We start from the raw sequence: 12,130 nt of genomic DNA on the forward strand, positions 1-12,130 counted from the left end.
CTTCCAAAGCAACCTTTCGCGCCGTCACTTAGCTGTTGCACACTTGTACATCCTCCTCTCATCAGCGTTGGTGACACCAGTTGTGAGAAGGTTGTGGTCACAAGCGAGGAAGAGAGAGATCAGTCATCACATCAGCCCAAGTTAGTCAGTGTGAGGATTTTACTCTGGAGAAAATGAGTGCCACTTGCAGAAAGACAAAGACATACATATTTGGACATACAGACACATAAGGATGGCATTAGGTCATTTGAGGGCTTTCTTTTAGTGGCTTTTTTATGGAGTCTAAAGGGAGACGGCTTTGGCTCGGTTGTGGCCGAGTCAGTACTCTAATCTCCAGCTTGAGGCTATGGCTTGCCCTGTGCTTGGTTTTTACTGCCTGGTCTGTCCAGACAGGTAATAAAGTGTTTTTTACAAGCAGTATTTAATTGAATGAAGGAGGCAAAGGTAGGGGCCTCCAGGTAGTCATGAATCAAAATTAATTCATTTATGACAAATGGAGTCCGTCTGACATTTTCATATGAACTTTGCTCGGTAGATGTGTGTCTGTTTGGGATTTGAATAACCACGAACATGCCTGGAGCTAAGCTCACTGTATAGTTGTGTGGTGTTTGATGAGATTTTGTTTAAACCTTAACGGATATGCCGAGACTGGGCTGTTTCACTGTCATTCGACTGTCATTTAGCTGTCACTCAATTAAAGTTGCACTTGTGATGCCAATACTTTAATTACACCCTCAATAATTGTTTTCCCATCTTTGAAAGGCCGAGAGTATTTAGGCTAATATTGTTCAAGTGAAGAGTAGTGCTGGAAATTCGACATGGATATAAACGTGCACAAGTACACACACACACACACACACACACACACACACACACACACACACACACACACACACACACACACACACACACACACACACACACACACACACACACACACACACACACACACACACACACACACACACACACACACACACACATACATACCATGAGTGCATGCAACTCTGTATCCTTAGGCAAATACAATTGACTTTGACTTGGATTAGATTTTATAATACCACCCACATAATACATCTGCAGCATCCGAGACCTCTTTGTCTTGGTTGATGTCACCAGCAGTGAGCTGATGATGTGGGCAGATGGGGACTGTAGGCCTGTATGCATATGCACAAGCTTCACAAATTGCTTCTCAATAGCATTACAGTTGAGTCGCTCTTCCCTCACTCCCACTCTTTTTTTTTTTTTCTTCCTGCACTGTTCTCTCTTCACTTTCTTGGTTTCTTCACATCCCTAAAGTGCACGATTTCCCACTCATGGCACTGCGCTTAAGCCGTGTCAAGTTAAAGAATATTTGTGTGTTGGTGTGTGCAGCTTTTGAGCACATGTGCGTGCGCACATTTTTAGAAAGGCTGTAACTAAAATGCAACTTTGAACACAGATGGTAAAGGAGATACAGCACTAAATTTGAATTTACAGTGGAGCGCAGTAGACAAGAAGGTGAGAGAAAATTAACATAGAGTGGGTGGAGGAAGTCAGAGGAGCCAGGAAAAATGGCTTGCACACAGGACCATTTTGGGCCTTAATGAAGATGAATATTTGAAAAAGATAGGAAGGGGAAGAAGTGTGAAGAAAAGAATACATGTTGTAGGTTTCACTAATTGCAGCCGTTGTCTGCTAACAGTGCAGTAAACAGGCGCAGCAGGTCTGAAATACTTCGGGCTTCTCCGTGTTATAGTAATACAAAGGATTTAAAGACTTTGAAGGGTGGTGCCTCTCTTGTAGCCCCCCTGAAGCCAAAGAACACAAGCAACAGTGTAAGGCAGGGATTAAACCGTGTTTACTGCTGAGATGTAAGCTGCAACTGTTAGCACGTACGGTGGACCAACTAACCGCTCAAGGCAGTAACTGGGCATGAGGCTTACTTCCAAGGCAAAGGAACATATCATGAACTAACTGTAGGTCATATCTTTGTGGGGTTGCCAGAGGTGTGTATGTTGAAACATTTTTAACACAGCTATGTTTTTCCATACCAATTTTCTGAAGTCCAATTTTAAGAAACCGAAAATCAGGTCACATATTATGGTACAAATCTTTAGTTTTTATGCAGTTTAGAGGGGGAGAGTGTAACTCAGGTTGTTTTCTGTAGCTACAATTAACAGACATCCCCTCAACGCCTCACATGGAATCTATTGCTCGATTCTACAATTTTTCGGTCTTCACTTAACGCCTCACATCCTATCAGTAGAAGCTAGCTTGCCAGTTGCACACAGAGAAGCCTCCAGTTGCGAGTGCACACAACTTAGACATGTGGCCAAAAATGTTTCCGAAAAGACTGAAATAAGGCGTTGTAGTACAGCCTTAGTTAAAACTGAGTGATTTGGACTGGCGCCCAAGTGGAGTTTAAGTATGGTAAATGCTGTGGCACACCGACACTTACGAGATTTACTTGCAAAAGTTAAAATGAAGATGTGTTATTGAGGATGTATCCAAGGTAACAAAATTTGGTACAGAACGACGCGCATTTTTCAAATAGTAGGTAGTAATGAAGCAATTAGGTCAATGCCCCAACAGTATCAAAGTTTGGTACCCAACCCCCGGCGTTACAGCAGTAACGCACTAAGGAGAAGTGGATACCATTCTGCAAGAGGGCGCTTCATTCATTCAATGAAAGCTGCGGAAATAAATATAAGAAAAAGGCTATTTTTTTAATTTATTTTCATGTCCTCCCCATTGATCATACACTGATACACAGATGCTGAGTCTTTGCCTTTGACCTGTTCGCTTTAGCCTCGGTCTTTTATCATGCGAGAATGAAAAGCTTGACTGACTCAGGAGCTCAACAAATGGCCAGTTTGAATAATAATGAACGGACTGAAAATGTTTTAGACTAGAATTAGACACCAGGGAAGAAGTGTGGTAAAACAATCCAGCGAAGTGTTGTTTACTGTGAGCTCTGACCCTGCTCAGAACAAATAACAGAGGGTATATAGAGGCAATTTAATGCCCCTTAGCCTAGAATAATGGTAGTCATGGTTGACTTAGTTTACAGCTCACAAGCTCATTACTGGGATGGACACTAGTCCACCTCCAGAGCATCAACAGCCACCATGTGGACTTAAATCAATAAAGTCAAGGGCATCAGTGGGACTGGTGAATAATAGGTTGTTTGTAAATATGTGAAGCAGCCGTAACATCCTAAAGCTCGGGGGCCCAGAGAAGCTCATTCAGCTTGATCCGGTTTCTGTAATATATAACAGTCATCTGTCCCAGTGTGACTCTCAGCAGGTGCAAAGTGGGAAGAGTGCTTAGAAAGAAGGAGAGAGGTGAAGTCTGAAGAGGGTGTGGTGATTATTCTGACCTGAGGAACATGAAGTCAAGAGGCACGCTTGATGAGAAGCTGAATCCTTGAGGATGAATATTTCTTCACGCCCGACAGATAATTAACTGATTAACTGCACTGACAAATACCAACAGTGAAAAAATATCCAAGAAGGCACGTGAGTTATCCTCATTTTAAGTAGTGTTTGGAGTCGCCCGATGATATATGACTGTAATTCATTATTAATGTATGTTTGATGTGAGGCAGGGGGATTTATAAATACAAGTTGGCCTGCTAGAAGGTAAGAGATAGTGTCTTTGGTGATTGCGATGGGTCTTTGTGGCTCACATATGAAAGTCATTCATTTCAATCTGAGCAGTTAATTCAGTCTTTCTGAGGCAGAGCCGGGGGAGAAAATTATGGCCGACACACTGATAGATTATGTGATATATTAGACCATGCATACAGTATAAAGTCCTCATCAAAGACACGGGAGAAATAGATGTAACCAAAATGTTAGCTTTATCACTCATTCAATCAGAATTAAAAGTAGATAATATTCATTTACCTCCCACTGAGAGCACGACATTAAAGGGAAATAGTTCAAAATCAATGCGGTCAGCTTCTGGAAACTAGCGCCTCACAGTTTATTATTAAATATATATTATATATTGATATCGCACAGTTTTCAACAGGGTGCTGTGTTTTAATGAAAAGACCAGGCTCTTAGAAAATGATAATGTGAAGAAAAATATGCACCCAGATAGAGAAGTTGTTGAAATTCAGGCTTGACTCTGTTTGTCTTTTTGAATATGTATCTCGAAAATAAATTCACTCATCAGACACTTTTCATTTTTATTGAAGTACGTCATTCAGACAGTATTTACAGCCCTGTTAACCACTCAGAAGTTAAGCTGTTCAGTCTATTCAATAAGCGTCTCACAGTGAGAAGGCTGCTGGTTGTTTTTCACTGACACTCCTGAGTATTAACTATTAGCATACAGTAGATAAGAAAACTGTATTTTTATTTATGGGCAATTATATTTGCTGAGACTGTCTAAGGTATATTATTATACATAACGTATTTTATGCATTGCCATATTTGCCCAAGACATATATTAATATTATGGTGTTGTGCTGTTCTTTCTGTTGAATTTAAAGGTACCTTGCCGTATGCGACTTTTGAACTCTAGTAGCACTGCAAAGCCTTTTTTCGAATAGCTGGTTTGTCCTGTGTGTGCACATGTGAGCGCACGTGAGCACTGGTGACACACTACACAGTCCTACGGATGGTGTGGCAATGTTGCTCCAACCTACAGGTGGTGGTAATGTGCCAGGAAAATGTAGCAATGTACAAGCAATGGCAGCAAAGAAGAAGACTGTAAACATGGATGTAAACAATGCAGGATGTAAACAATGCAGGATGTAAACAATGCAGGAAGCAAACGTTTAAGAAGAATCGACTTTTTTAAATTTTCTGAGAAAGGATGTGAATTTATCCTGTTTGTAAAACCTTAAGGATACACAGTGTTTTTTTTTTTTTTTTAGTAACACTGAGTGTTTAACTTACATTTGTTTCCAAGGAAATGCCACAGCAAACCTTTAAGATATGTTTCATATATTTCATACAGTATATTTTCTATCAGTTGTATCGGAATCATAAAAATGCCAAACTATATTTTGTTTGCTTGTAAATATACTAAAACATGTTTTACAACTTCAGTTCAGTTACACCTCGAGTATCCAGATTTCATTGGGTTTTATGGGCAATTTGCCCATTCGCTGTCAGAGGTGCTAATAGGATGATGGTGCCATTATAGGTGACACCAGGCTTGTGTCACATGATGGCCTGCTGGTCCAACTCCAGCTTGGCTCGTCACCGGGTTGAGATGGATCTCGTCCCTCATCAGAGACAGACGTGGGAGGCTGTCCTCTTACACTGGCTGTGAAACAGCCTGTGTGACAGCACAGCAGTGCTGCAGCTGAGCCATGAGAGCATATAGGGACAGAGGACCAGCACAGCTCTCTGTAGCCTACAGGGGATGCAAGAGACACTCAGTCTAACCACAGGTGGTCTCAACCTGTCAAAATTTCACTGGTTCCTCTACACATCCCTGTGATTTGCAGCACATGGGGCCCCAGTGTCCTATGTGGCCTGGGATTTTCAAGTGGTTAAAAGATGATACCAGGCTTTTGCCTGTTTTTACTGCAAATGGCATGAACAAAACATCACTGCTGTCAATAACAAGAACCATAATGTAACTTTTGAAATCGATGAATGGATGTTCTGTGTCTCACAAGGATCAATTTGCCTTTGATCGTTGCTGCCAACTTGCTTGGGATAGGAAATAAAAAAAATCTAAACGATGTATAATTTTGCATCTGTAAATGGTTTCGGAGAAGAATTTTGAAAGATGGTTCAGGAGATATTTTTTGATTTGATTTTGATTTTATACACTTTATTAATCCCCGAGGGGAAATTTCTTCACTACAGCAGGGGGGCCCTCAGGGGGGAGATGCTGCAGCAGGCTGCCATTAGCGCGGCGCCAGGTAACCTGACCTGAGGTGCATGTTTTTGGATGATGGGAGGAAGCCGGAGAACCCGGAGAGAACCCACGCAAGCACAGGGAGAACATGCAAACTCTGCACAGAAAGGCCCAGGACCGGATTTGAACCCAGAACCTTTTTTGCTGTGAGGTGACAGTGCTAACCACTGCACCACCGTGCCCCCCCTAAGCAAACCCTAATCCCTACTCACACAGTGGTACACATTGTTGTCTACGTGAGCGAGAGAACTGTCAATCATCTGCTGTCCATCCTACTTGAAGTGGCGATCTGTCGCCAGCAAATGCCTATTGAGCGTTGCCAAACTGGCTTCACAACAGCACTGTAATGGATATAACATGCCAAAACAGCAGGCCATTCTTTGAGCACACCGCAGCACTCGTAGCAACCAGCTCCGAGCTCACTGTGCTAAATGTCACCTCATCAGTTTATTTGTTAATTGTATTATTTACCTGGATCCACAGTCATTATTCATTTCATTCACACTTCTTGTCTCGAATCAAGTTGAGGTTTTTCCCACACAAATTATTTTGTGTGACTGAGTACAGAAATATTTAGTTGGAACACCTTCATATTCTTGTGTTGTTTACTACTACACCGTCTAGTGTCTTGAGACATAAAAGAAAAGTAATAATCTACAGTGTAGATTTGAGCCAGAAGGTAGATACAAGCAATTTGATATGCCTGGTATCACAATATAAATAAAAGTAAATAACATTTTGCTGGTACACACAGATTGTACCTCGGAGGGGACAGACTTTAAAGACATCTGAGTGACATCTGAGGATTACCCAGCAGCTCAGTGGCTATAAAGAGGGCCGAGCCCAGGCACAAGTACAAGAAGCGGGCACTTTGAAGTGGCGATTAGGCTATGAGCTTTGCACCCAGAGCTTCTGAGGCACTGCCCTCTCCACCTCAGTTGGAGCATAAAGATGCGGTGTGGCAGCTTTGCTGACTGGACACTGCTCCAGTTCCGCCTGTCCAATTAGCAATTTCTTCTACCCCTGAGGACTGGTCCCTTTCTGCCTGGCTTAGCTTGCTGCATGTGGACCGGCTCACCTACATGTACAGTCTCACTCTCAACAACGCTCGTTGTACTCAATGCTGCTGTGCACTCCATACCAAAGACTTTGTTGTACTGTGCTACTTTCTGTCACTCTTGTCTTTGCCTTAAATGTCCACATTTAACCGGATTTAGCCTTTGTTTTCCTCTTCAGTGAAAGACTTTATTGCAAGCTCATTAACGACAGTATTGCCACTACTTACCCGAGTACACAGTGCCATTCATTCTCCGTTTTATGTGCATATAACAGAGATAGCCACTGAAATCTAAAACAAACATGCAACTTTCAAGTTCAAGAGTGCTCTGACTTCTAAAGGCTTCTGATCAAAGGGCTCAATGGCTTGTTCAGCTCACTTGTCAGTTTTACTGAGTGGTGCCATTTTAGATGTGACTCACCACCCTCCATTTGGGAGTATCTTTTTGTTTATTTTGTATTACAGTACTTGGTTTAAATATAGTAAAGATTACTACTTGGTTATTTAAGCTGTTTTCAATTAACTTCTAGTGAAATTGCCTCCTTATTCGAGCTTCAGCATACAACACTTTTTTTTAAACATATTTCACCCTCACTAATGTATCACCTGCTGGAGTATTTCGAGCTCAAAGTTTTGTTGTGTTCAAGGAGAAAGATAAGTTGAATTTCCTGAATGCTGTGATAGCTATGTTGTGCCGGCTTCTCTTACTCTAATAATGCCTCTTTTTCTCCACAGCCAAAGTGCTTGAAGATTTGCATATCTCCCTCACCTTAACGCAGTGTATTTCCTTGCTTGTATTCCCCTGTGAAGCCTGCACACTTTATGTAGCTCTCTGTAGTTTCTAAAAAGGAGCCTGCAGTATATTTTGTGAAGTGGGAAGCACAATCCAGCTGTCCATTACTGAGCGCCTTGACATCTTTGGATGCTGTATTTTAGTTGGAGGGATTTCTACTCCCTTAGCTCTCATGACTGACATGGCTCATAAAGCATACTCCTCCAACCACCCCCACCCTCTGAACTTCAGAGGGGAACACAGGGCGTAGGACCCTCCATCAGCTGCTGGCTTTCACTGATCCACCTGACTCTCCAAGCTCTCCAAAGATCAAAACATCCATCACGGAGCCACTTAGCAGTGAGGCTACGAGATGCCCTGAGTGGAGACCAGTGCAGCTATTAGTTATTTCAGATCCATTGCTACCCTTGCTTAATGTCATAGTTTCTAATGGACTCCGCTTTATTGACCTCTATGAATATACAGTAGCAGAGCATATAGTGTCTATTTCTGAACCTCTATAAATATAGATATTCATCATTCAGGAGATGACTGTGTTTTACTGACCCTCTCATGCTCGGGAGGGTGGGAGGGGGAGGGGCGATTGTGCCTCTTTACCATTAGCAGTCTCTTTGACTGCAGATAAAGATAGATAGATAAATAATGGGAGGGACACTTGTAATGACTTTTACGCTGATTATATCTATATCTGCACAATCAGAACAAAATCAGTCAAGTCGGATCGAGTCCCTTTCAGTCTGGGTCAGTTGCTGTCGGCAGGAGATAAATTCACACAGTGTGTAATGTTTGAGGTGTCTAGGATTATTATCTCTTAGACAATAGCAAGAAAGCTAATAACAAACAAGCAGCTAACTACCTGTTAAAGGTACCTGCGGTGGAGTTTTTGACCACTAGTAGTTTTCTGAGTGGGTCCTGGTTTTGTTTGTTCTTTCACACTCACTCACTGATCTACAGGTGGAGAAGGTGACAAGAAATGCAGAAGTACATCAGAAACAGACGGGGAGGAAGAAAATGGCGAGCAAGTACACATAGATATACAACACAGGTTTCAAATTCAAAAAAAGGTTCCTGAGGAATGAAAGGCATTCAGCATGTTTGAAGTCAAGGATACCCACAATGCATTTTTCTTAGAGACCCTGAATGTAGCAGAAACTTTATATCAAATATAACTGTAGTCACTCTGAGTGGATGTAGATTATTGGTAACAGATTGGGAATTGAAATTTTGATGCAAATCAACACATAATTAGGGAGACATTCTATTTTTTATTGGCTTGTATTGAGGGTCTGAGGTGGAAAGCATAAACAGGCTCGTAAAAAGAAGCTGGCAACACCATTTATATTTGTCATTTTAAGTAGTTTGCCTAAATGTTACATGCATATTTGATGTATTTTTATGACTGAAATTAGGAAAGTTGCCATAAAAATTCAGTGAAGTAAAATTAACAAGATAAATTATATATTTTTTTTATAGAAGACTGCTCTCCCTGCAGGGTATTCAGTCTGTCTGTTATAAGTGTACTCATCCGAGACCCCAATTTTGTCCTTGTTTCTTTTCCATTTCCAACATTTTCAGTGTAAAAATGCAAACTGAATAATCTTTTGTGGTACAACGTTTTTGTGGTATAATTTGGGTTATAATTTGTCTTTTTAAGGAATTTTAAAAGACCGTCAATCAAAGTCTAATCATGGTCTACCTGTCTGTGGTCCTAACTGGTCTATATGCACTCTCATTTCTGAAGTGACCTCAGGTGTCACAGTGACTTCAAAACAGCAGGTGTGGCTGAGGGAAAACTGTGGAGAACAATGCGGATCCCCTTCTGATTTTCCATATGAAACAACTTTACCTGCCATTATTCCTCCTTTCTGAGCCCATCTGCTCCCAGTGGACATGATGATGATGATGAGGAGGAGGAGAAGAAGACAAAGATGTAACAGGGAAGTGAGATGAAAAGCCAGTTGTGACAAGCGAAGGATGGAAAGGAGGGAGGCAGCAGTCGGGGAGAAGACAAACCCAGTTATTGAACGGAGAGCATGGCTGTTTGTCAGTGTTTGTCACTGAGCAGCGTAAAAATGTATTCTGACACTCATTTATCACTGTATATTTAGAAATAAGAATTGTTCTAAGGAAATCACAAATTTGAATACATTAGCATTTTTCCTGCTGTGCAAATATCAAAGCTGCGCAAGGCTGTATATCCTTTTCCTCTAAAGCGAAGCCCATCCAATTGTTTGAACGTGGAGAATGTGCAATCTAAAACACAGAGTCGATGTGTGAATCCTCTTCGTCTCACACACACATACGACACATTCGAGCAGCGATAGATTATGTTGTTATTGTATTTTTTTACAACTCTCTTCCAGAGCCACCTCTCTCACTGGGCATCTACTGATACCCATTAATCATGGGCTCTCTTGTATTGTCAGCCTAACCTCCCCCCCACACCCTTCCCTTCACTTTCAGGCTGTCAGTTAACAAGCTGTGACACCATGACAGTGATGTGTGTGCAACTGAGTGATGTCTGGCTGCAGTCCTTATTGGAAAGGTATTGAAATGCTCCGGCACGAAGGGGGTAGTGATGAGATTGTATTCCTCAGCTTCTTATGATAGAATGTAAAAATGGCAACTCTGCTTGGCTATTCAATTAAATACGGGGTGAGAAGGCCCGGCTTTATTTTGGGTTGCCCCGTCTGACTACATGATTTACTGCGGCATACACCCAGCTCTCTGGCAAAAATCTAATGTTTTTGTTTTGCAGACGTTGAAGAAAATATCTGCATGTATGTGAAAAAGCACCACTCATTTGTTTTTCTCTTTCCGCCTTTGTCTGTGTGTTTGTGTGTGCAGGCTCAGTGTCCCTCAGTGTGTTCCTGGTCTCCCTCGCAGTGACAGTGTGTGCTGTTTGGCTGGTGGCTCTTTGTGGCGTCTGTGGTTGGTGTCAACGCAAGCTGGTGAGTTTACACACACACACACACACACACACACACGCACACGCACACACACACACACACACGCACGCACACGCACACACACAAGCGCCACTAACAGATAAACTGCAGCTTCCAGTCACATTTGTTGCCATCCTAATATGCTTTAATAGTCAGAGAGCCTTAATAAACAATGTGGGTTTACTAGAAAGAAGACACTTTAGCGCGTTAACAAATAGGACAATGTCTGCAAATATTATGAAGATCTGTGCAAATATTACGTGCAGTCTTGCTGAATTGAGAATATTCTGTTACAAGTCAGTCATTAGTGAAGACATATTACTAATTATGGAGCAAGAATTCAGATCTTTTGCATCAGTAAAATTACCAACACAGCTGTGAAAGAACACTCTATTACAAGTAAATACTCTGGATTTAGACTTAAATAAGTTATACTGAAGTATGGAAGTATAAGCAGCGAAATGTACCTCAGTTTTCAAAAGTAAAAGCCCTCATTCTGCAGGAATTGTATTATTATACATGTTTAACATTATTTCTGCTTTCAAATTGAACTTGTGAGCTCGTGGTTAAAACACAGGAAGTCGTGTGCTTGTTGGACTTGGTGTTCAAGTGGTTTTGTTAATGGCAACATAGACGGCGTCCAGAATCCACAGAGGCTGTCCATGACTTAAATTATATTATATTAATTTATAATCCAGCAATTATAGTCTCTGCCCTCTCAGCAAACTCATCGCAACTTGTGAACTCAAGAGTTTCCAGAATAATCTGAGGTGCGGTTTTGTGATTCAAATGGACTCTTTTCGTGAACGTGGTAAAAACGAGCCCACTCAAAGGCAGCATTAAATAAGTTTAATACTGATTAATAAATATGTAAGTAATTTTATTGCTGTAGCTGGATGAGTCGTATTTTACCTACTTTATTAATAGATATTTATAGTGAAGCAATTTAGACCAGTGGTTGTCAACCTAAGGGTTAGGATCGCTCAAAGGGGCCAATCGATAAATCAGAAGACTCATGAGATGGTTACTAATTTGGCAGGCAAAAAGAAAAACTTCACAAATTTGTATTCATTGCTATTGAACAAAATCTTTGCTATCTTGTGAAATATTGTGTAATTTGACCCTCTGTGACTCTGAAACAATTATCCAATTGAAACCATTTTGAAGGGAAATGTCTCTACTCGGATAGCTCGGACAAGAAATAGGACTCTAGCATAACACTTCATCTTTATAAGTCCAAAAAGTTGTGAGCCACAACTTTAATCTTAAACAATGTTTGTATAGTTTATCATACATTTTTGTAAAATGTTAATCTAAAATGCAATTAGTAACTATAACTGTCAAATAATATAGTTGAGTAAAAAGTAAAAATCTTCCTCTCTGAAGTGCAAAGAAATCATAAACAGGAAATTCACAAGTTACTGGCATGTACCTCAAGTCCTCCAACTCATTGGACCGTATAGA

General features: G+C 41.1%; 1 protein-coding gene across 3 annotated transcripts in view; it reads left to right on the top strand.

Annotated features, from left to right (window-relative positions):
- The window catches only part of syt7a (synaptotagmin VIIa), an 80,940-nt gene that overhangs the window by 22,597 nt on the left and 46,213 nt on the right, over positions 1 to 12,130 (top strand). For all 3 annotated transcript variants that reach the window (XM_069708259.1, XM_069708261.1, XM_069708260.1), the window contains exon 2: positions 10,566 to 10,669. In XM_069708259.1, the coding sequence (XP_069564360.1) occupies positions 10,566 to 10,669 (104 nt within the window). The remainder of the gene's footprint in view (positions 1 to 10,565; positions 10,670 to 12,130) is intronic.

Source organism: Brachyistius frenatus, unplaced genomic scaffold (assembly GCF_029030835.1).
Source record: "Brachyistius frenatus isolate BFR_SWC_R1_liver_20210118 unplaced genomic scaffold, ASM2903083v1 Contig_74, whole genome shotgun sequence".
Lineage (NCBI taxonomy): Eukaryota > Metazoa > Chordata > Actinopteri > Embiotocidae > Brachyistius > Brachyistius frenatus.